This window comes from Suillus subalutaceus (genome assembly GCF_016647625.1).
Source record: "Suillus subalutaceus strain FC151 chromosome Unknown DFJ58scaffold_2, whole genome shotgun sequence".
In the NCBI taxonomy this organism is placed as follows: Eukaryota; Fungi; Basidiomycota; class Agaricomycetes; order Boletales; family Suillaceae; genus Suillus; species Suillus subalutaceus.
The window spans coordinates 519,807-539,966 of record NW_024540251.1 but is presented as its reverse complement, the minus strand read 5'-3'; the positions used below and the strand labels follow the sequence as shown (position 1 = coordinate 539,966).

Here is a 20,160-nt window from a genome sequence, read left to right as displayed (position 1 = left end):
CTACCTGGAGGGCTCGGATACTTCATGTTGAGTCGTCATATTACCGGGAATACTCGGTAACTGCAGTTCTGTGAGATGGCAAGTACTAGCCGGCTCAAACGCCAACCGCAAATGTATGTTTTTATTTTTGTTGTCGCATTATCGGCATTGCTTTGTATGCAGGATTTGCAACAGATTGAAGATTGGGGCATGTGCACTCGAGTCCACAACTGCACTGCAGTATATTGCACCGAATACAATAGAGCGGTCAGAGATGCTCCAGCGTCGTGATAGCCAGGAACTTCGATTACGATGCGGTCATTATACTCTAGAGCCAAAGCAGGCATGTTTATTCATTCCGTAGTCATGCGGGGAAATCATTCCCCCTGCAAGTGCATGGCGTCTTGCTAAGCCAACGACAGTAAAACCAGCAGGAAGGTATATCGATATCTAATCTGATAGTTCCTTTTCCTTCACGCCATATTTTGCAGGGTCGGTACCGTGATGTTGATGGTTGACGAAGTTGAACCTATAATTATTGCTGTGAGTCTGAGACTATAGACAATGGTGACATATGTTCGTACATGGGGAATGCGTCTGCAAAATCGATAGGTTTAGCCGGAAAAACGTTGATTGACATACTCCAGTGATACTCACGAAATTTCAACTGAGACCACGCAGAGTTCCGGTATGCAGTACCCTGCACCCACTCTGGCTGGCTGGATGTACCATACAAAGGCTTACCCTCAGCTGCCCTTTGGGAGAGCTCGGCCAGATCCAAGTCCTCCTCTCGTTTATTCTCTGACCAGCCCCAGAAGCGAACTAACAAGAAAAACAATGAGGCTGCTCACGTCGTGTACAACCAGGGAAACTCACAACTTGACCGTTGGTATGCTAGCAGGAAACCGCCGATGAAGCCAAGGAAGCCTCCGAGCCGAAGGCTGGTCCGTAGACGAACTTTTGCGGGGTCAGCCATATCTGAGCACAAGGACAATCCATATCAGCCTAATACAAAGCGTTCTGGTTGAAACAAGGATGCGTACTCCAGAAATACAAAGCACCCGGGAATGCGGCTGTTCCTGCGGCCCAGGTTGCATAGTCTGACGAACGGAAATAACGGACAACGCGGAAAGCGTGTGGGTCAGCGTCGATGAGCGGGTATGGTGTCGTGACGACCTTGTTCGGCATGGCGACAAATGTTGACAAAAAGAATGACTGCTGTCGTCGTTGTGTGCAGGAAGACAAGGTCACGGTTCGTCGCGAACATTGACCGGCCCTAAACCGGAAAGTGCCAGCTGCTCACCAAGTCAGTCCAATAATTACAACTTGTCCTCAACGTCCTCTATTCTTTTGTTTCCAGTCGCTAGTCGCCCGTTCTGCAACGAGCACAAGGTGGCCTGCAATTTATTATCTTGCTGGCCCATTTCTAGACCCATTGGAGAATGAGCGTGGACAGGCGGAATGACCGCCGAGTGAAGAGGACTGCCCATTCATCTCCCTACGCTCGCCCAGCAAAACACAGCAAGCCAGTTCCAACGAAAAAATCGGTAAGTATACAGGTCTATTGTCTTCTATCTGCACCTTTGTCTGACATTGTATGTCTAAGTTATGGAGCATTTCCGGTTTAATGAGCTTCTTACGATTCGGTGGCGCCGAGGAAGATGATCGAGCTGAGGATCTGGTGCGCTCAGGTGCCTCGTCCTCCAGTGATGATGAGGACGAGGATTTGCAGGTTCAGGAACAGGAGGGGCCTCCTCATATACCGGCTCGTCAAGTTCAACTTGATCGGAACTCTGCGCCTGAATTTGTGCTCCCTCTTCCTCCTGGTGATGTACCGCCAGGGCATGAGGTTTGTAGTCCATTAACTACTGTTTAGTCTGATAACATTGATTCACGAAGAGTAGCCTTCACATGAACTAGTTTACCCACCTGCTTGGGATGCCCAACAACCGGAACCTTCTAATGGGCCGTTCCAACCCGTCACGCCCGCCCGACAGCCTCTCTACAGTTTAAATACACCACCTCACCAAACCAATATCGCCCCCTACTTGCATCAAAGTCCGTCGCTTGCTAAGAACCTCGAGCCTGTCACTCGCTTCCTTGTCGAGAAAGCAGGGCGGCCTCTTAACGAATTCGAGGCAGCTGGCATCGTGGACTACATCCAGAAGAACGTGCAAGGTACGAATTTCTTGCTCTCAGCATGCTGTATAAGTGTGCACTTATACTGAAACAGCAGACAAACCGGAACCATTCCGGTTCTCGACATCTCCGTCGCGTGGATCCTCTCCTAACCTTGGGTTCGGGACACCAAATGGTGTATCAAGCGACGCGCACGCTCCGAAAAAGACCCTTTCGCGCAATCCAAACGGCATATTGCGCTGGCAGGGTGCGGGTAGTGCACGTCCACGCAACCGATATCGATCGCCTGGCTTCGGGTCTCGGCCTCAAGGTCCTCGTATTGAGCTATCTCCCATACGGACACCTTCCGCAACCGATGCCAAACGTCGCCGTGTCGGCAATGAAGCTGAGTCTTCGACTGCACAGAAGTCTGCGCCCCCGTCATCGACGTCTAGCATCATATTCCCGACTTCAAATTCAAATTCTCCCACCCGTTCCACACCTGCAATTAACGAGAAGACTCCAGTTCCACCAGTGCCTGCATCGACATTGGCTCCGGCCGCTGTTGTTACGCCAAAGGTGAACGGAACAGCTACGCCTCGTTTACGCACCGCGGGTCTTTCTGTAAAGCCCACGACCCCAGCCGTACCTTCACCTTTACGGCAAACGTGGAAGCAGAACGATTCACCGCCACAGCCTCCAACACGACCTACGCGTGCTGCCGACTATATGACGGGGCTCATTAAAGAAATCACTCCCCTCAAGAAACCTGACGTGGCAAACCCGTATCAGACTGCCAGTCCTGTAAAGATGCCCGCTAGAAAGCCTCCTGCAAGACATTCGCGCCCTCCAGCAGAGAAAAAAGAGAAACAGCACAAGGAACCAGAAATGACCGCGCAGGCGATTATTGAAGCTACAGTGCCGAAGGTCAGTGGGGAAGTTGTGATTCTGGTTTAGGGGGCCAGACTGATATTGATAATAGGGAAGTAAGCGCGCACGGCCCCCGCCAGACATGGAGAGGCAAGAGAAACCAACTCGCGAAGCTCAGGACACATATGTCCCGATGACCAACGGTCATAGCAAGACTGCAAAGCCAGTGATTACTGCCGAAGAAGTCTCAGACCAGGACGAAAGCCCTACAAAGAAACGAAAGACCGCGAAACCTACTCCCGTCATGCTATCCGTGGAAGAGGTGCAGGAGGATGTCGAGATGGTTCAGGACAAATCTTCGGTCTTCACGCGGCCTGCTGAGATTATCGAGCCAGTTGAGGATGTCCCTTCGTCGCTTACTACGCCAAGCGCTACGCCGTTCTCTTTCTCACATGCTCCATCTCCGGCTTTGCCGATGAAGACTGCATTTGGAGCCAAGACATCGGTTCCTAGGGAACCGTCCAAGTTGCGGTACAGTTACTACGCAGACAAGGAGACTGCGTCAGCTGAGGAGAAACCAATGTCTGAGGTGCCGCCGGCACCGTTGATGGCATCCTGTAACCTTCCTAAGGAGACACAGACTACGTCCCCGAAGGCGAAGCTGCCCCCCAAAGAAGCTGTAGCAGCTATGGAGGTCGATGAATTGGCGAAGTTTAGCTTCAAGCTTGCTGAGGCTGCCTATCCCGCTGGGCCCAGCTACACCAAAGCTCGTATCACAGCTGCAAGCATGTCTAGGCCCTCCCTTCCTACCTTTGAGTTCAAACCAGTAGCCCCATCTACAAACGGGTTCAACTGGACTGCAGCAGGCATGAAGGCACCTGCCGCTACTACCTCTGGTACTTGGTCTTGCGGCACATGCATGCTGGAGAACCCTGACAGCGCCAATGATAAGTGCACAATCTGCGACGCGCCGAGATCAGGTGGTGTCGCAAAGCCTGCAGCCGCGGTGCCTCAGAAGATATTCGACTGGTCAAAATCTGCTATCAAAGTGCCTCCAACACAACACGCTGGGACTTGGCACTGTGATACCTGCATGCTTTCTAATCCAGACAGCGCGAAGCTTAAATGCACTGTCTGTGACGCGGCCCGTCCTGGTGCAGGTTCTGCCCCAGCTCCTAAAGGGTTTGACTGGTCTGCTGCAGGGTTGAAGGTCCCAGGCTCATCTACGGATACGTGGACTTGTTCCCTCTGCATGCTGAAGGTCCCTACCAGTGCAACTAAGTGTACAGTTTGTGACACTGCTCGGGATACGATGGACTGAGTTTAGAAGAAAGCGGCGTGGAGAATCAGTGGCATATACGCTCTACGTCAAGAGCATGGATGACTTTGGGATCAGAACGAAAGTTGTATAGCATTAACGCGGTACTTGTCACATGCAACCATTAACTTGTTGCCCCGAGCACTGTCTTGTACATCATTCCACTGGTGTTTGTTTTTATCCATTACCGCGTTCAGGTTTTAGTTCATACATATTTACTACAAGACTAGTCACTATAACATATACACAACCAATGAAGGTGCGGAACGGAGGAGTCATTGGTTGTCAACACGGTGATCATGAGTGTTTCGCATGTTGAGTGAAGTCTAATCTGCGAGCGAGTGGTCTCAGGTCGGTGCCATCGGGGGAGGCCAGTTTTCGTTTAAGTTTATTGGGTGCAACGGCTTTGGCGCCTGGCCCAGCACCAGCCATGTCGACGTTACCATCAAGTTCTTCGAGGGGGCGGGATGTTTGAGCGGCAGGTTTGGGGAGCTTAGAGGGGTGTGACGGGTGTGGCAGGGCGAAAAAGTATGCGTGGTTGAGAGCGTCTCTTGCGTTTATGCGCCTTCGTGGCTCATAGACGAGGAACCTGCTAAGAAGATTAAGTGTATCTCCAGAGGCGGCGGTGAAGAGGTCGCGAAGGGGCGTTCTTGGGAACTGTCCGACTGGCACGTAATCTGGCAGTTTGGTGTGGCCCTTGTGAGAACATGAGACATAAGCATGACATAGACAGTCATACGGATACACACCGGCCAGTCCTCTTCCGTGGGCGTTCCGAGTGCCCGGAAGATAGTTTTGAGTTGGTCCATGTCACTCTCACCGGGAAGGTACGGCGTTCTCAACATGAGCTCTGCGAATATGCAGCCTACAGACCATATGTCGACCGCCGAGCTATAATATCGACAGCCAAACAGTAGCTCTGGTGGTCGGTACCATCTGCGTGCGTTGAGGAGCGAAAACAAAGCAGTGACTTTAAAGCACGCACCGAGTGATGACTTGACATGTCATTTTATGTCCCGGGTCTGCAAAATCTCTTGCTAGACCGAAATCAGCGATTTTGAGTTGTCCATCAGATGCAATGAGCAAATTGTTGGGCTTCAGATCCTGCAAGATGTCATGAGTGGTGAAAGGATGTGATGGGCTTGTAACGTACTCGGTGAAGCATGAAATTTCTGTGGCAAAATTCCAGCCCACGCAAGGTCATCGCCATCCATGCCTTAATATCAGCGGGAAGGAAGACAAGTGACCGGTCCTGAATTATCATCTCAAGGTCGCTATCCAAGAACTCCAGCACCAGGTTAAGATTCGTTTTTGAAGAGAAGACGTCCAAAAGCTACAAGGAAGATGGTCAGTGTTCACGAACAAGGATACATTGACGACGGACCTCGATGACATTCTGGTGGTGAAGCTCTCGTAGATATTTGACCTCTCGAATGGCAGACATGTCGAGCCCATCTTTGAATTGTCCAACTTTTATCTTTTTGATGGCAACCTTGCGGCTTGTTGATGCCTCTCGGCCTGACAGGAGTCAGAGAAAGACTTGCTTCTAAGCAGATGAGCTACCTTACCTTGGTACACGACAGCGTATGTACCTTCACCAACTTTCCGGTCTTTTACCCTGCAGCGTGATGAATTAACGATTTACCGAATAAAACAAAGGAGCTTACCATCGCTTTTGTCTCGCTGTGTTGGCTTTTTCAACAGCATCCATGGTAAATGTAAAGGTGGGGTGCTACTCAAATAACACTAGTGACTTGCGTTGGCTCCGCGCAAATCTGTTGCGCAGCGGCCCGGACTTAGCGGCCTCTTCTGAATCTTCTACCATCATCATGATAGTCCTCCGTTTTTGCATCCCTCACGAGTCACAAATATTGAGTACTTTTACATCCATGAGGTGAATCGGCTTTGCTGTCTTTATTACTGGCCACCAAGCCTGGCGCACCCGCTTCGTTGGACACTGTCGTTCAACGACGGGGCATATTTCACTACTGTCTGGCCAACATCTGGCCCATCTTGATGAATCTCTAGCTCACTCTCAAAGCCAATCTCCTGCGGAACACCTTGCGCTTTTTCTTTGTTCACAGTACAGCTGTTTCCCAGAAATGTATTTTTCTGAGGCGTCCGCAACTGTCTCAATGGATTTATGTAAGTACCAAAAGCCTATTATGATCATGATGGAGTCATACAAAACTCATGTATACGAATGGCGGGAAGTGCATGAATGAATTTGAACGTGACTCACGTGCGTGCGCTTCTTCAAAACCTTGGTTACACGGATTACATTTCAACTGCTCCGCTGCCCACTTGTTTCCGCAAGTCCAGATCCCACTCTTGTCGCGGGAGCAAGTAACGAGGAGACGGGTACCACGGATGAAAACTACCTAGTTCACCAATGGTGAATCATCTCTTTTCCTCCTCGCCAACGCAGGACTCCCCTTGTAGACGTCTTTGCGACGCGATGCAAATATGTGAGTTTTCCCAATTTTTGAATATCCGTCTCGTGATGCTGATATTGTCTTGTAGCTCACCGCTAATGCCTGCAGTGGAGAAAGGCATAGGCTGGCGCAGCCACCACGTCCTCCTGGTCAGTAAGCCCATGCTGTTGCCTCAAGCAGCTGCGCGCTACCAGCAGGGACATCCAGTGTAATCGGTAGAGCTACCCCAGTAACGTTGCAGACTGGAAGTACCAGTGCAGCTACTAGTAACAGACCCCCTTCCCCGTTAGACGTTGAACATGTTCCAGTCATCGGATGCCTTGCAGTTCCCGTGTCTTTCACGCACCGGACGAACAAGTTTGTCTGCTTCAAGCCTTCTAGCTCCCGCTAGGCTTTCTGTCCTTTCCAAACTTTTACGTTATAGTAGATATCACCACATGTACCGAGTATTTAATTTTGACGACACATGCAATTCGATGTTTGCTCCCAATACTTAGACGACTGCCATCGCAGTATGGTACGCGGCATTCAGATCATAGAGAAAAAATATTCTCGTTAGGTTTCGAACCTGCACCAACCGGAAAGAACAGACTTGGAATCTGTTAACAACTTGGTCATGAAGTCTTATGGTTGATGTTTGAAGACCTCCATGAACTCATGCCCGAGGTGGGATCATAGAGAAAAACTATTGCCAGCAGGTTTTGAACCTGCACGTGGCACCATGAGGGAAGAACAGATTTCGAATCTGTTAACAACTTGGCCATGATTCTTATGGTTGACATTCGATGATCTCTCCATGAGCTCATGCACAAGGTGCAATCGTGGAGAAAAACATTGTCGGCGGGTTTCAAACCTGCACGAATAGATCTCGAACCTGTTAACCACTTGGTTAAGAATAGCTAAGATAAATCGATGAATTCAAGCTAAACATGCCAAACGGGTAAGGTCTGGTTGACGATGTGGTTGGTTGTGCGGGCGAGAACGACGGTAGCACATTGTGGTGTCGTGAACCGCGAATCAGTCTCACAATGACTAGCTCGTGCAAACACGGGAAGAATCTGATGTTAGCGGTGGTCTTCGATGAGGCTGCATGTAACAGTAGTGTCCTGTCATCGCTTGATGATAGGCCGTACGGCCCGTATCAATGACAGCTTGTACGCATAATCTCGTGCGCATATGGGCCAGCCAACATGTAGGGCTGCGCGTCCGTGTGGTGGCCATGGTTGCGCATGACACCTGTAGATGGAATCAGCTTATAGCGGTCAGAAGAAGTCGTGTAATCGAGTGCACCGAGAGGGTAGTTGCCCGGGCCAGTCAATGATTCCGGCAAGAACGAAAAACTACTTCTCCCTCAGGATGAATGTACGATATTACCGCAGACATCAAGTCAATGATGGCGAAGCACATTGCAAGTGACCACCGCGCTACTCGTCTCCTCGTTGCTTTCTCCCACAACGACAGTAGGATCTGGACTTGCGGATTCCGGAGCGAAGCAGTTGAAATGTAGCTCGGATCCGTGTAACCGAGGTTTGAAGAAGCACACGCACGCCGTGAGTCACATCCATGCACTTCTCGCCATTCGTACATGTATGCGATAACAACATTATCTCCTGCACGTGTCTATCTTCTAATTCTATACGTGTGGATATGAAAACCAATAATGCCAGAACAAAAAGATTTACCGAAAAAGGTCATCGCAGATCTTCTATGATTGGCTGTGACATATTACTTTGCGTAGGAATCGCCCGCAATGCACGGCATGCGGAGATCTTCTCCTCTCATCATGCCGTGGATTAAGACATCAAGCTGCGGTCGTGATGCACTGTACGTTGTCACGCGCGTCCAATAAGCCTCTGAATTGAAAGCCGGTGCATAAAAACAGAGATCATTCTGATGTTACGGTGTCCAATACGTCTCTAGCACCCAATTTACCATGGATTTACTTCGCAATAGACGCAAACAAGCAGCGTCAACGGAGCCCTCGACCAAGCCCTCTCTTGACGTAACGTCTATCTCTTCCCTCTCTGGTTCCGCGAGCCCTCCAGAGCCATGGGAGGAAGTAGACATATCATCTAGCGACTATGCCCGCAGGCGCAGGGAGCTTATGGAGATGATGGTTGACCTCCGATCCATGGGGTAGATGATTATGGATCTGATTGTAGCCTCGGATCGCTCACGCAATCTCTTGCAGTGCCGACGCGTTGATCGCCTTACCATCCGTGGTCGTAATTGGTGGCCAATCCGGTCTGTGGTAACCTCCCTTTGCACCCACAGCTATACTCAACTGAAATTTCAGCGGGCAAAAGTTCACTCGTCGAGGCCGTCAGTGGGGTACGTTGGCAGATAGTTTGTCCTTTTATCCCTTTATTCATTTTTTTTTCTTTATGATAAAGATCAACGTCCCAAGAGATAGCGGAACGTGTACAAGGTGACCCAAATAACTATTAGCTATTGCGGGTATGCTCATACTACTATTTGCAGATGTCCTATGGAATGTAACATGTCTAGTTATGCCACATCGTGGTCCTGCACTATCACCCTACGTTTCGGTTTCGATAGCAACGGCCTAGACCTCCAAAAGCCTACTAATGTACCATTCGGCCGGACGATCACCGACAGAAGTGAATTCGAAGTTTGGCTCCGTCGTGCTCAAGCAGCCATTTTGAACCCAAACGTTCCCTGTTCAACTTTCCACAAAAAGACCATCGAGGAACTCAGGAACATAAAAAATACATTGAAGTTCTCCCGCAACGTGGTGTGCGTCTCGATTGAAGACCCCGATGCGACTGACCTGTCATTCTATGATCTACCTGGTACGCATATGCTCATCCGGATTGAGACGATGTGTCTGATGGGCAGTGAAGGTTTAATACAAAACGAAGAAGCCGAAATCGTCGCCTTGGTGAAATGTTTGGCAGAACATTACATCGAGAAGAAAAACACTATCATATTGACTACGATTCCCATGAGTGGTACGTATATGAACTGCAAAATTACTTCTACTGAATTGATGGGTGCGGTGCCAGATGATATGGAAAATCAACAATCCATGAGTCTCGCCAGGGCCGCAGACCCCAATGGAAAGCGAACAATCGGCAAGTCACCCATACTGCAGGATGAATAAATGACTTAAAGTTCTTCAGGCGTACTTACGAAGCCTGACACGCTCGGTACTGGAGCTATCAGCCAGCGCCGCAAATGGGTAGAAATCATTGAAGGTCGTTCGGAGGAGCACACACTGAGACATGGTTTTTACTGCGTGCGTCTTCCCGATGATGCCGAACGTGCACAACGCCTGTCTCGCGCTGAATCGCAAAGGCGTGCTGCTGAATATTTCGACACAACGTCACCCTGGAAGGACGTGACCGACCGTCGCCGGTTCGGAATTCCGGGCTTCGTCTCCGATATAAGCCGATTGCTCATTCGATTGATCGAGGAAGCGTGCGTGGACCTTGTTCTAGCTGACTCGCTACAAGGTACTTACATTGTTGATAGTTTACCGCGTCTCAGAGAAGATGTCGATGCGCTCCTCGCCAAATGTACCAAGGACTTCGATGAACTGCCCCCACCACTTGAAAATGACCCACAAATTGAGGTTTTAGGACGAGTTAATGCGTTCTGCGATACCTTCAAAAGCTTTGTGAACGGCAGTCACGAAGACAAACGTCTTGCGCAGCGGAATCGTGCTCTCTATGCCATTTTCAAGAGGGATATACGCGGCACTGCTCCTGACTTTAGGCCTTTCAATGTACCGGAAGATTATGTTCCACTGGATGATACTAAAGGGAATATGACTCTTATTGAGCGAGACTCAGGCGTGAAAGTGATGGGCATATATGATATCCGCAGGGTCATCCAAGAGTTTGTTTTCGTATTTTGTTGCAGATGAGCGGCAGCTCAATCATTCATCAAGGGCAATTGGATGGGAGCTTCCGAACAATGTGCCATATCAGGCGAAGGCAAACCTCATTGCCCAATTCACCAAACTTTGGGTTGCTCCGTCTGAGCGCTGTCTTGCTGGTGTCAATAATGTACTTGATCAAGTCATCGACACACTCATAAGCACCCATTTTGGACGCTTCAAAGTTCTCGAGGAATATTTTGGGTGAGCGTTGACTCTTCATGACCATTGTCTGGGCTCAAGTTGTCTTTGAAATTAGCAATTTGATTCGAATTCAGGTTGACATCTGCAGGACGCGTGCCCAAGACGCTGTCAAAACAGCCTTGGAATTGGAAACTGCTACTCCACACTATACTCAGAATACGCACTATCTTCATACGCTCCGCGAAAGATGGTTGGCTCATTATAAGACAGTTCGGAGTAGACCTTCTATGTACATGGCTCCCGTCTTTTCACCCATGCCATCACGACGTGGGTCGCCTGAGCTCTCCGAAGTTCACTCAGTCCTTGAGGTTGAACGTGACGAAGCGAGGTATGACTACCCAACCCCTATACCGGGATGGGGTGTATCCACAGGTCCTGGTGGGACTTATCCGGAGACGCCCGGGGCCAAAGCTTTAAGGGCTCTTGCAGAAGCAGGTTATGCAGGCCTCCGAATTTCAGATCTTGCACGATTGTTACCTCCCGACTCATTTGAGGAAGAGCTGGTTGTGATGGCTGACGTTCGAGCTTATTATCACGTTGCCTACAAGGTAAGTCTTGCTCATCATCTCTGTTTCATCGCGCTTATCACCTCGAGCAGCGCATCATTGACCATATTCCTCTCACGATCGAGCATGCTCTCCATCATGCCCTAGCAAAACAACTTTCGCAGAGCCTTCTCACGAGCTTACTGACTGATGTTGCATCTGGGCCCAACTTCTCTGAGCGTATGAAGGAGTTGGTTAGCGAAGATCCTTCCATCGCTCAGAAGCGCCTCATGCTCTCAACAAGAAAAGAACGCCTATTGAACATTCGCCGGAGACTCATGACCTTTAGCAATAGTATTTGATCACTGAGGCGTCACGGCATATGTTCGTTTGCTGGGTACAATACAGATATTCTCCTGTCTGCGATTGGTTGTGTTGCTGCTGCTATATTGTACTGTTATGTTGTTACATTTCATACTCTCGTTTAAGATAACAAGGAACTTATATGGCTAGACTACAAGAAAATGAGACACGCCCAGACGGTCTTTCGATGATACCGTTTTTCACTGAGTCAAAAGCTACGGGCGTCGTAGTTAGGCATGAGAAGGCGCTTTTCAGTCAAGCACAAACTGGTATTTAGCTATCTAGACACGAAACGGACCACTGTGTAGAGGCCACAATCGATTTTCAGAGACCGTCAAGAAGTGGACATTTGCCTGGTCAGTTTGACGCCGTTCTATTACGAGGCCGTCATCCACATCAACAAGCTTGCGCCGGCAGAGACCAAGATCTACATGATGCCGCATCCACAGGCAATGTTCGGACTGTGGATGAAGTTCGGGTGAGAGGGAGGATAAGGGTTGAGGCCTGAGGCCTAGGTCATGCTGCACATGTATTTCCATGTTGTTGAGGGCAGTTCGGCACGATCTGGGGCGCTTGTGTAGTTGCGCTAAGCGCCGAGGCTAAACTGGCATCAACGGCAGAGTAATGTCAAGGTCAGTCAAAAGTGAAAGCGATACGCCAAGGTCAGTTGGGGGACATGTTGTGAGTCTCGAGGTGTCCTGTGATGCGATCAAACATGTTACACTCGAAGTAGGTTGAGCGAGACGCAGTACTCAAATATTCTAGTAGCACAAGGCTAAGGCAAAATAGTGCGCTGAAAACAATTTGCACAGAAAAGCCAAACCATGCTATACTAATACCGTAATACGAGTCTGATGCCACAGTGGGGGAAGGGTGAAAAGCAACGGTTTGCGAGGAGGGATCGAATGTAGATTGCAGAGCCCAGGGACACATTCGATCTGAAGAGGACCTATGGGCTTTGTTGACGACATTAGATTCTGGATTCTGGGGTGCACTGCTAATAGTAAGGCTCAGAAAGAATTAATATTGGGGTAGACTTCTGCCCACGGAGCTCCTTCCTTTTGCGCCCGCCAAAGAAAGAAGGCGACCCCCCACTTCTTTCTCCGGAAGTTGACCCCTTGCCGTATGCATAACCTATTTTCCCATTGAGCGACCTGGACTAGTCTTGTAACAAAGTTACTAGTACGAATACTAGCAGTATCCGCGTCCGTTTGTTTCTAGTATCATGGAGATATGTTGTCTAGGACGTTCATAACAGCCGCAGCACATGCATCAACCCTCCACGTCCACCCTTCCACGTCCATCATATCCCTAACCTCCCCCTTCACCCGCAGCTCCCTACGCACCCTCCAAAGCGCCATTATCGCGCATGCAACAACGTCCAAGACTCCAGTGATTTCAGGAGAAGTTAACGCAGCAGTCCTTGTTCCGCTGTGTAACGTCGATGGCGTACCCGGTGTGCTACTGGAACTGCGAGGCGGTAAACTGAGGTCCCATGCTGGCGAAGTTAGGTATGTTCGACCCCAGAAATGTCAAGTATCCCGGAACTCATGATGTTGGATGATCACCAGCTTCCCTGGTGGAAGGGTCGACCCAGTGAGTATATTCCAGGACCTTTGCGTGCTTCCTCATCACACCCGTAGGCAGACGCATCGTTTCTAGCTGCTGCGCTTAGAGAAACACGAGAAGAAGTAGGTCTAGATGATGGGCAGATCGACATTCTTGGCCAATTTGGCCCGCCTGAGCAAAGTCTCATGGGTCTCAGAGTTTGGCCTTACGTCGTACGTTTATCCTCACCCACCACTGGCTTTGATCTGACTTGAATTCGGGGCGCAGGGCTTCGTATACCCACGTGGCAGTTATGGAACAGATACCGGATCCCTAGATGATCCCTTGCCCTCCATCTCGCTTTCCTCACTCACAATATCTCAGGCCGAGGTGGCGACCGTCTTCCATCTTCCCCTCTCCGCATTTACATCCCCTGCGCGTATCAGGCCCGACATGTTCCGCGCCGCCAGCCCATATTGGGCAATTGATGTCTCTGACCTTGTGCAGGGGTTCGAGGGGGTAAACAATTCATTGGGACATCCGGAAGTGGGTAACGGGAAGGAGGGACGTTTAGAAGTTTGGGGGTTGACAGGTTGGTACATGTCATCGCTTATGAGAATTTTAAAGGTATACACTTGAGTAAGTAGTGATGTATGTGGAGGTCCGTGAGACCATCCTCGAGAAACTGAGCACACAAGCTCGTTCAGGAGCACTGTTCGATGATCTACCTCAAGCTGAACTTTCGTTTTACATCCAACCTGTGGTGTACGGCGATTGCCTTGCTTATGTACATGCAAGCAAAGAGACACCTGTGTCGTCCTGTATATGAAGCACAATCACCACTTTGTGTACTTCCCCACGCCTTGAAATCCTTCATGTAGTGGAATGACACGACGGGACACGCGGTGACGACATCTTTCGTATTGGTGCCGGCAGAACCCCCAAGGTTGACGGACAGGCTACGAGGTTTGAATGTGTTTCTGATATTCACAAGACTTAGAGCTCCACTGTTGAGAGGGGGGTGTGGGATTCACAACGGTGTGACATGGCAGTAGCGGAGGGTAGTTTCCACGCGTCAATGCGTCGGCCATTGACGGGAGAGCTCAAGGACGCGAACCTGCTCCTTATTGTTGTGCGGGAGGTGCCAGATGTAATGTAGACCGTGAGTAGTATTGATTCAACAAGATGATACAAAATATATACAATATCGGGATGCACGACAGATTTAGATAACGAGAATCATCTTTGTGCCCTTAATAGTTAACATCCTGCTGAATGAGCGCAGTGGCTTTTGCAGAGCGAGGCTTAATAGAGCACTTGAAGGGTTTGGGATGGCTGGGAGTACGTCTATCAAAACCAGCACTGCGGATGCGATAAGATGCACGACATACCAGATCGTGCCTGATGTATGGTCGACTTCAGGGGTGATCTCAACACCCTTCTCGACGACCTTGGAGATATCAAACACTGCGAGTGACATCACGGTGGATATCCAGACAGAGGCATCAGCGAGATGGAGACCTGTCCATGAAAGTTAACAACGTGAAAATACTGTTTGCTGAGCATGATTTATGCGTACCGGGGCAGATACTGCAGAGCAGGAAGTTAACATTGCACTTAAAATCAATGCCATTCTTACCGTCTACCAAAACCAAAGCAGATCGTGCGAGGTTCGAGTTCAGGATCTTTTCCGTTCTTGTCCAAGAAGCGTTCAGGGTTAAATTGCGAGGGGTTAGCATACGTCCGTGGGTCATTGAGCATGAACCTGCCATTCAATTTGGTTGATATGTCGAATACGGAAATATAAAAGTACTGACCAAATGTTAGGTATTACCAAGGAACCTTTTGGGATGTAGTACCCGTCATGGATATCGTCCTCGGTGACGCGATGGAACATAGCTGTCAATTGAGCGGTTGATAAGGCTCAGCAATTAAAGAATGCGATAAACGAGTCCACGCACCAGTAGGGCCGACAACACTCCAGCGAAAGACTTCTTTCACAAGCGCCTCAATATAAGGGAGAGAGTCGCGATCTGCGAAGGAGGGAAGACCATCAGGACCAACAACAGCGTCTATTTCAGCCTGAGCCTTCTTCTGCACATCAGGGAACAGTGTCATAGCAAGGAAAAACGAATAGATTGGAGAAGCTGTCTGTGGAAACAGGTGTTAGTCTCGAAATATGGTGATATGAAGGGTGGAACTAACCGAGTCGGCACCACCAGAGTATAGGGCTGCAGCAGACCACATCACCATATCATCCTGTTCCGCAGATAAAGTACGACCTTCTAACAGATTCGAGGTGAAAGACATCGTGGGCAATGCCAGCAGCCTGTGAAACGTTCAACTCATGATCGCAAAACTATCAATGTTTATTACCATCTGATCCTTAACGAACTTGTAGGGTATGGCAGCCATATCCTCGCGAGTCTTGGACCATTCACGGGCTAAGCGCTTGAAGCCAGCACCAGGGAACCACTCGGGGACGTTGGCCACTGGAATAATCAGACCAGTTACAAGCAAAGGTCAGAGTGTTATAGTCTTACAGAATGGCATGATGTCAACCATAAAGGCGCCGGGAGCAGTGGACCGCGAGAATTGGTCCATAGCGCGGTCTGCAAGGTCGATAAATGGATCGTTGTTCTCCTTCACCTCGTAACCATGAGAGATTCGCAGAATGATGGCGCCAGCGGTGCTACAGAAATTCAAGGTCTCATCTATGCAAGGGTAAATCATACAACATACTGTCGAACATGAGCTTGCAGTTGCTCGGGGTTCGAAAACACACGCTTCAGGAATCGGCGAGTCTCAATCTCCTCGATCGGGTGGTAGACATTCAAGGCGGCACGATTGCCTATGACTTGATGTATGTTCTTGCGGGACTGGTGGAAGCGGTCACCATACGGAAAAAGACCCAAAGCGCTCTTCCAGCCAACAAGTTCGCCACCCATAGGCAGAACAGGACGGTCAGAGTACACAGTACCTTTCTTGTCCAACATGTTCACCGCATTCTCGACTGAATTTAGCACGATGATGTGCTGACCCAGAATTTCGACATGTGAGATGTCGCCTGTATTGAACATGGAGTCGAAATCATGTATCGTGTTGGGAGACATGAGGCACTCACCATACTTCTTGCCCCACTCCGCAAAGGTGAGCCAAGGCTTGGTTTGAGGTATGGCTTGGATGTTCCCAACGAGAGGCCACCCACGGGGGCCGGGGGGATACGATGCAGGATTTTTGTTCAACACCTGCTTGACCAGATATGCTCCGATACCAGCAAGACATAATAGGTCCAGCCAAGTAACATTGGGTATCAACATGACCCAGTAGAAGAGAATGGACAAGTAAAGAACGAGGCTGAGTGATGAGAGAACAGATAAGTAGAGTCCTACTAGATAAAGGCCGAGCTTCGCCGGCAGCAACCTTGTTCAAGTACTAACGCCGTGTACCATCATTTGGAGAGTGCATCAAAGGCACACTAATTGTACGTCATCGCCGGTATCCTTTGGGAAGTAGCGAGTCAGGGCAACAATTCGAGAAAAGATGCAGAAAATTCACTGTCGCACAATATATTACATGTGTGATGAGAATGAGCGCATTTTAATAGACAGGTTCTGACAAACGATTGAGTTGGATATAACTTTCAGAAAGCACAACTTGGAGGGTTGGATTTAACAGTAGTCGGAAGATGCTTGAGCACCGTGACATTCTTTTTCTAAGAGAGGTTTGTCCGATGAAGGGCCACCGCGAGGTTTACATCATCAATCCATGTTTGCCATAAAGGTGGTCATAACACAATCAACTCGCGAAGGTTGGTTTCACTTGGTCAGATGAGATTGTGAGTGCATCAAGAAATGAAGGAGAATAACTTACAGTGAACGAGCTTGATGGAATCAACACCTACTCTCACTGAAACATCTTCTCGAACCCCATAAGTTATGGATGATAGCTGGAAACCTTTCCGAGGAAAAGCTGAAGCTATCGTGGGGCGCTGGAGTGGCAACTCGTGAATGAGAACTGTGACCTGATAGAGCTATGGATCGATGGTCGATGATCGATTGATCGGTGATCTTTGACCGTGACATCTGCGACCTAAGTGTTGACTAATGTAAGGCTGATAGTGAGTTCGAAGGGAAAAGCGAACAGATCGATGTGGTTATGAGACGTATAGGTAGATAGCGTGACGAGAAACAAGACAAGATGTTCAGAGACGGGAACTTTCGTTGGAGCGTTCGGACGTGCTTTTGAGCGGGGAATCAGCGTATGAGATTCTGCTAGGGTATGAGTGTACATGGGGTGTATTTATACGTTTCGAACGGTTGACTAGGCCAGAACGAACACGAGTAGCGTATGAAGGTGAAAATGAACGGTCAAGGCAACGGAATCGTGGAGTCTGAGCACAAGGTAAGATAATGTTTAAAGAAAGTGGAAAGGAATGTATCCGCGTGTTTTCGGATGCGCTCTTCGCATCAGTGAGTCACGTGGACGATTTTCGAGCGTCTTCGTGGGGGTGCATGCAGGGCTCAGGCCCAACATGTTCCCGGTTCCGCGCCGCCAGCCCATATTGCGCCATTGATGTCTCAGACATCAGACCTTGTGTAGGGGTTCGAGGGGGTGAATGATCCATTGGGACATCCGCAAGTGGCAGAGGTCAGTGCGTCTTTCGACTCTTATTTTCTTGCTCGTCCCGTTACTAACCGACATCACTCCTATAGAATTATCAACACTTGCTCTCCCTTTCACCCACAACTGCCTCGAACTTCCGCGCTATCAACGAATCTATAATGGCTCTTTCCCTAGACCATTGTACTGCAATGCCATCGCATTACCCAACCCCTACCTTACCAAGTCCTTCCCAATCATCTCACGCAAGCATCCCAGCATTAGGCTCTGACACAGAAATCTACGCACACATTCACAAGTTCACAACACCCGCTCCCCTCCCCAAGTTCGGAACAGATTCTTCGACAAAAGCTTGACCTTATCATTAGAGCGTAATATCCGTGCTTGGCGCAATGAGTGAACACGCACCTGTCGATGCCTTAGTGTTTAGCATCGTCTTTGATTACGGTGTCATTGCTGGTATCGACTCTTCTGCATTATCAGAGCCTGTTGCGCGCCCTCTTACTTCAGAGGAGGCTCGTGTGAGTGATGGTGAGAAAGGATGGACCCGTTTGGACTGAGTGACAGACGAGCGGATCGAAGCTCGAATAAGAGAAGTGGAAGGACGGGCTCAGACGTCGATAAATAACTCAGAGGCAGGGATGTTGGAATTCGGGGAATATGGAGCAGATTGGATAAGTAGTGTCGGTGAGTTTGCAACTCCTTGTCGATTTTCTGGCGTTTTGCCTCTTTTATTTTACTTTCGGGTCTTGTGTTGTGGTGAACATCTGAAACTCATACCCGCGGGGCTCGATATTTTCCCCCTCTCCCGTGCCCTTCTTTCTTTTGTTGCAAAGGTTATTGATCATTTCACTATTAGCCCGCCTTCCACCAGACGCCTACACCCAACTTGCACTTCAACTCGCCTGGTGCCGCTCCCGCGGATTCCTCACAGCGACCTACGAAACAGCCCTTACGCGAATGTTCAATGCTGGCCGTACAGGGTGCGTAAGGAGTGCAAGTGCGGAGGGGTCAGACTTTGTTTAAGCTGCTAAGGAATGGGGACGTGGAGCTGAGTATGTGGCGGAGGGGGGCCAACACGAAGTGGAGGTGAATTCATACCCTCCAATGACGACAGGAACTCATGGATTTTGATCCGCTAATCTGATCAGCCTCGCGATAGGCACTTATTAGGCCTGAAGTTGATGCTCGAAGAACTCCCTGTAGATGCGTCCACATCTGCTTCCTCCTTGGACTCTCCCTCGAGTTCAAGTCCCACCGATCCCCCGAAAAACATACACACCCTCTCTTTACCGACCCTCTTTTCTCTCGCTCTCAGGAGTGGAAGCTCAGCACTAGTGGCCTGAGCGCCGGTGACCAATTCCGAGGCACTGGATGGGAGGATCGTTATGGGATTAATTGTAAGTTTGATTTATTCTTTTATAATTGTTTTGCGGGATCGTCGAACCTCAATGAGGGATTCTTCGTCTGTAATGGTCCCCCGTCTGCATTTGTTATTCTCGCCGACATCACCATCAGTTGACCAGGTCGACCGAGGGTATTCATTTTCGAATTTCATTGGCGATTCCGTTCACACTCACCCTCGCCACTAAACCAAGCTCATACTCTGTCCTCTCACAGATCTCATAGCACCCCAGCGCATCAAATTCTGCGTCGAGTCCAAATTATCATCCCTGCTCACCTCCACGAACAAGTTCAAGCAGCATATCGCAGATGCGGTCCGGGATATGCGGGTGATTTGCGAGGCTGGAGAGCTCGAGTTGAAAGACAGAACGAGGAAATCAGTGGATGGGGTCGGCACAAGGGTGCACGCACGGTTTTAGGCTTGGTGGCATTGATCAAGGTTCGTGCCTTGGCTCGTGAACGCGAAGGCCCGACACTGATGGAGATTGTTTGATTTTGACTCTAGATAATCGCAAGCGATCGAACACCCTTGTCGGTTTAATAGAAGTTTGTTGGATGCTCGATCGAGAATTCTACACATGATGAAACGGTTATCAACAACCGTCCTTGCTTGTCGCTGCACAATACCTGCCCAACTTGTGTTAGTGATAATGATGTCCAAACTCCACTAGATCACCCTACTCTCATTCGCACAAAACTAAACTAAACCTACTTATCGCATACACCACTCAGACGCAACTGAAACGAGAAAACTCATTATTTATTCCAAGAAAAATAAAAAATATGCCTTTGATCCAGATACAACCAACCGCGCGAGCTATCGTACAAACCAACACTAAAGTATCGTACAACTAACCATAATCACGAAAGCATCAAAGCTGTGTTGGAGTCCGATGACGACCATTTGAGTAG

At 49.3% G+C, this 20,160-nt stretch overlaps 7 protein-coding genes across 7 annotated transcripts; 4 read left to right on the top strand and 3 right to left on the bottom strand.

Moving 5' to 3' along the window:
* Positions 1–106: 106 nt before the first annotated feature.
* DFJ58DRAFT_755116 (NADH-ubiquinone oxidoreductase complex I, 21 kDa subunit-domain-containing protein) lies at positions 107–1,241 on the bottom strand. Its single transcript, XM_041388044.1, has 5 exons — positions 1,023–1,241; positions 856–957; positions 637–801; positions 564–576; positions 107–508 (listed from the first exon to the last, which is right to left on the bottom strand). Exons 1-5 carry the CDS (start codon positions 1,165–1,167, stop codon positions 430–432), a joined length of 504 nt encoding a protein of 167 aa, XP_041250913.1. The 5' UTR covers positions 1,168–1,241; the 3' UTR covers positions 107–429.
* On the top strand, positions 1,238–4,581 carry DFJ58DRAFT_755108 (uncharacterized protein). Its single transcript, XM_041388043.1, has 6 exons — positions 1,238–1,526; positions 1,586–1,660; positions 1,712–1,828; positions 1,884–2,157; positions 2,213–3,024; positions 3,080–4,581. The coding sequence occupies exons 1-6, from the start codon at positions 1,422–1,424 to the stop codon at positions 4,286–4,288; spliced, it is 2,592 nt and encodes an 863-aa protein (XP_041250912.1). The 5' UTR covers positions 1,238–1,421; the 3' UTR covers positions 4,289–4,581.
* DFJ58DRAFT_755106 (CMGC/CDK/CDK7 protein kinase) lies at positions 4,582–6,049 on the bottom strand (the record flags this gene model as incomplete). The annotated part of the gene is made up of 7 exons (XM_041388042.1): positions 5,953–6,049; positions 5,854–5,903; positions 5,670–5,803; positions 5,439–5,618; positions 5,271–5,389; positions 5,035–5,221; positions 4,582–4,981 (listed from the first exon to the last, which is right to left on the bottom strand). Exons 1-7 carry the CDS (start codon positions 5,994–5,996, stop codon positions 4,583–4,585), a joined length of 1,113 nt encoding a protein of 370 aa, XP_041250911.1. The 5' UTR covers positions 5,997–6,049.
* A 2,337-nt stretch (positions 6,050–8,386) lies between these two features.
* On the top strand, positions 8,387–11,811 carry DFJ58DRAFT_694331 (P-loop containing nucleoside triphosphate hydrolase protein). The gene is made up of 13 exons (XM_041383431.1): positions 8,387–8,544; positions 8,603–8,856; positions 8,912–8,964; positions 9,017–9,051; positions 9,114–9,148; positions 9,202–9,533; positions 9,585–9,692; positions 9,747–9,815; positions 9,864–10,161; positions 10,216–10,581; positions 10,634–10,825; positions 10,881–11,373; positions 11,424–11,811. Exons 2-13 carry the CDS (start codon positions 8,654–8,656, stop codon positions 11,670–11,672), a joined length of 2,433 nt encoding a protein of 810 aa, XP_041250910.1. The 5' UTR covers positions 8,387–8,544; positions 8,603–8,653; the 3' UTR covers positions 11,673–11,811.
* Positions 11,812–12,800: 989 nt separating this feature from the next.
* DFJ58DRAFT_755096 (NUDIX hydrolase domain-like protein) lies at positions 12,801–14,194 on the top strand. Its single transcript, XM_041388041.1, has 4 exons — positions 12,801–13,184; positions 13,245–13,269; positions 13,317–13,454; positions 13,510–14,194. Exons 1-4 carry the CDS (start codon positions 12,907–12,909, stop codon positions 13,858–13,860), a joined length of 792 nt encoding a protein of 263 aa, XP_041250909.1. The 5' UTR covers positions 12,801–12,906; the 3' UTR covers positions 13,861–14,194.
* A 176-nt stretch (positions 14,195–14,370) lies between these two features.
* Positions 14,371–16,541, bottom strand: DFJ58DRAFT_865868 (cytochrome P450; the record flags this gene model as incomplete). The annotated part of the gene is made up of 11 exons (XM_041394168.1): positions 14,371–14,556; positions 14,613–14,742; positions 14,801–14,811; positions 14,861–14,986; positions 15,039–15,120; positions 15,183–15,372; positions 15,427–15,550; positions 15,617–15,713; positions 15,765–15,913; positions 15,964–16,288; positions 16,346–16,541. 11 exons carry the CDS (start codon positions 16,539–16,541, stop codon positions 14,475–14,477), a joined length of 1,512 nt encoding a protein of 503 aa, XP_041250908.1. The 3' UTR covers positions 14,371–14,474.
* Positions 16,542–17,633: 1,092 nt separating this feature from the next.
* DFJ58DRAFT_909822 (uncharacterized protein) lies at positions 17,634–20,081 on the top strand (the record flags this gene model as incomplete). Its single annotated transcript, XM_041395154.1, has 9 exons — positions 17,634–17,693; positions 17,824–17,871; positions 17,937–18,027; positions 18,268–18,375; positions 18,406–18,531; positions 18,704–18,827; positions 19,051–19,244; positions 19,465–19,687; positions 19,754–20,081. 8 exons carry the CDS (start codon positions 17,634–17,636, stop codon positions 19,665–19,667), a joined length of 954 nt encoding a protein of 317 aa, XP_041250907.1. The 3' UTR covers positions 19,668–19,687; positions 19,754–20,081.
* Between the last annotated feature and the right edge of the window lie 79 nt (positions 20,082–20,160).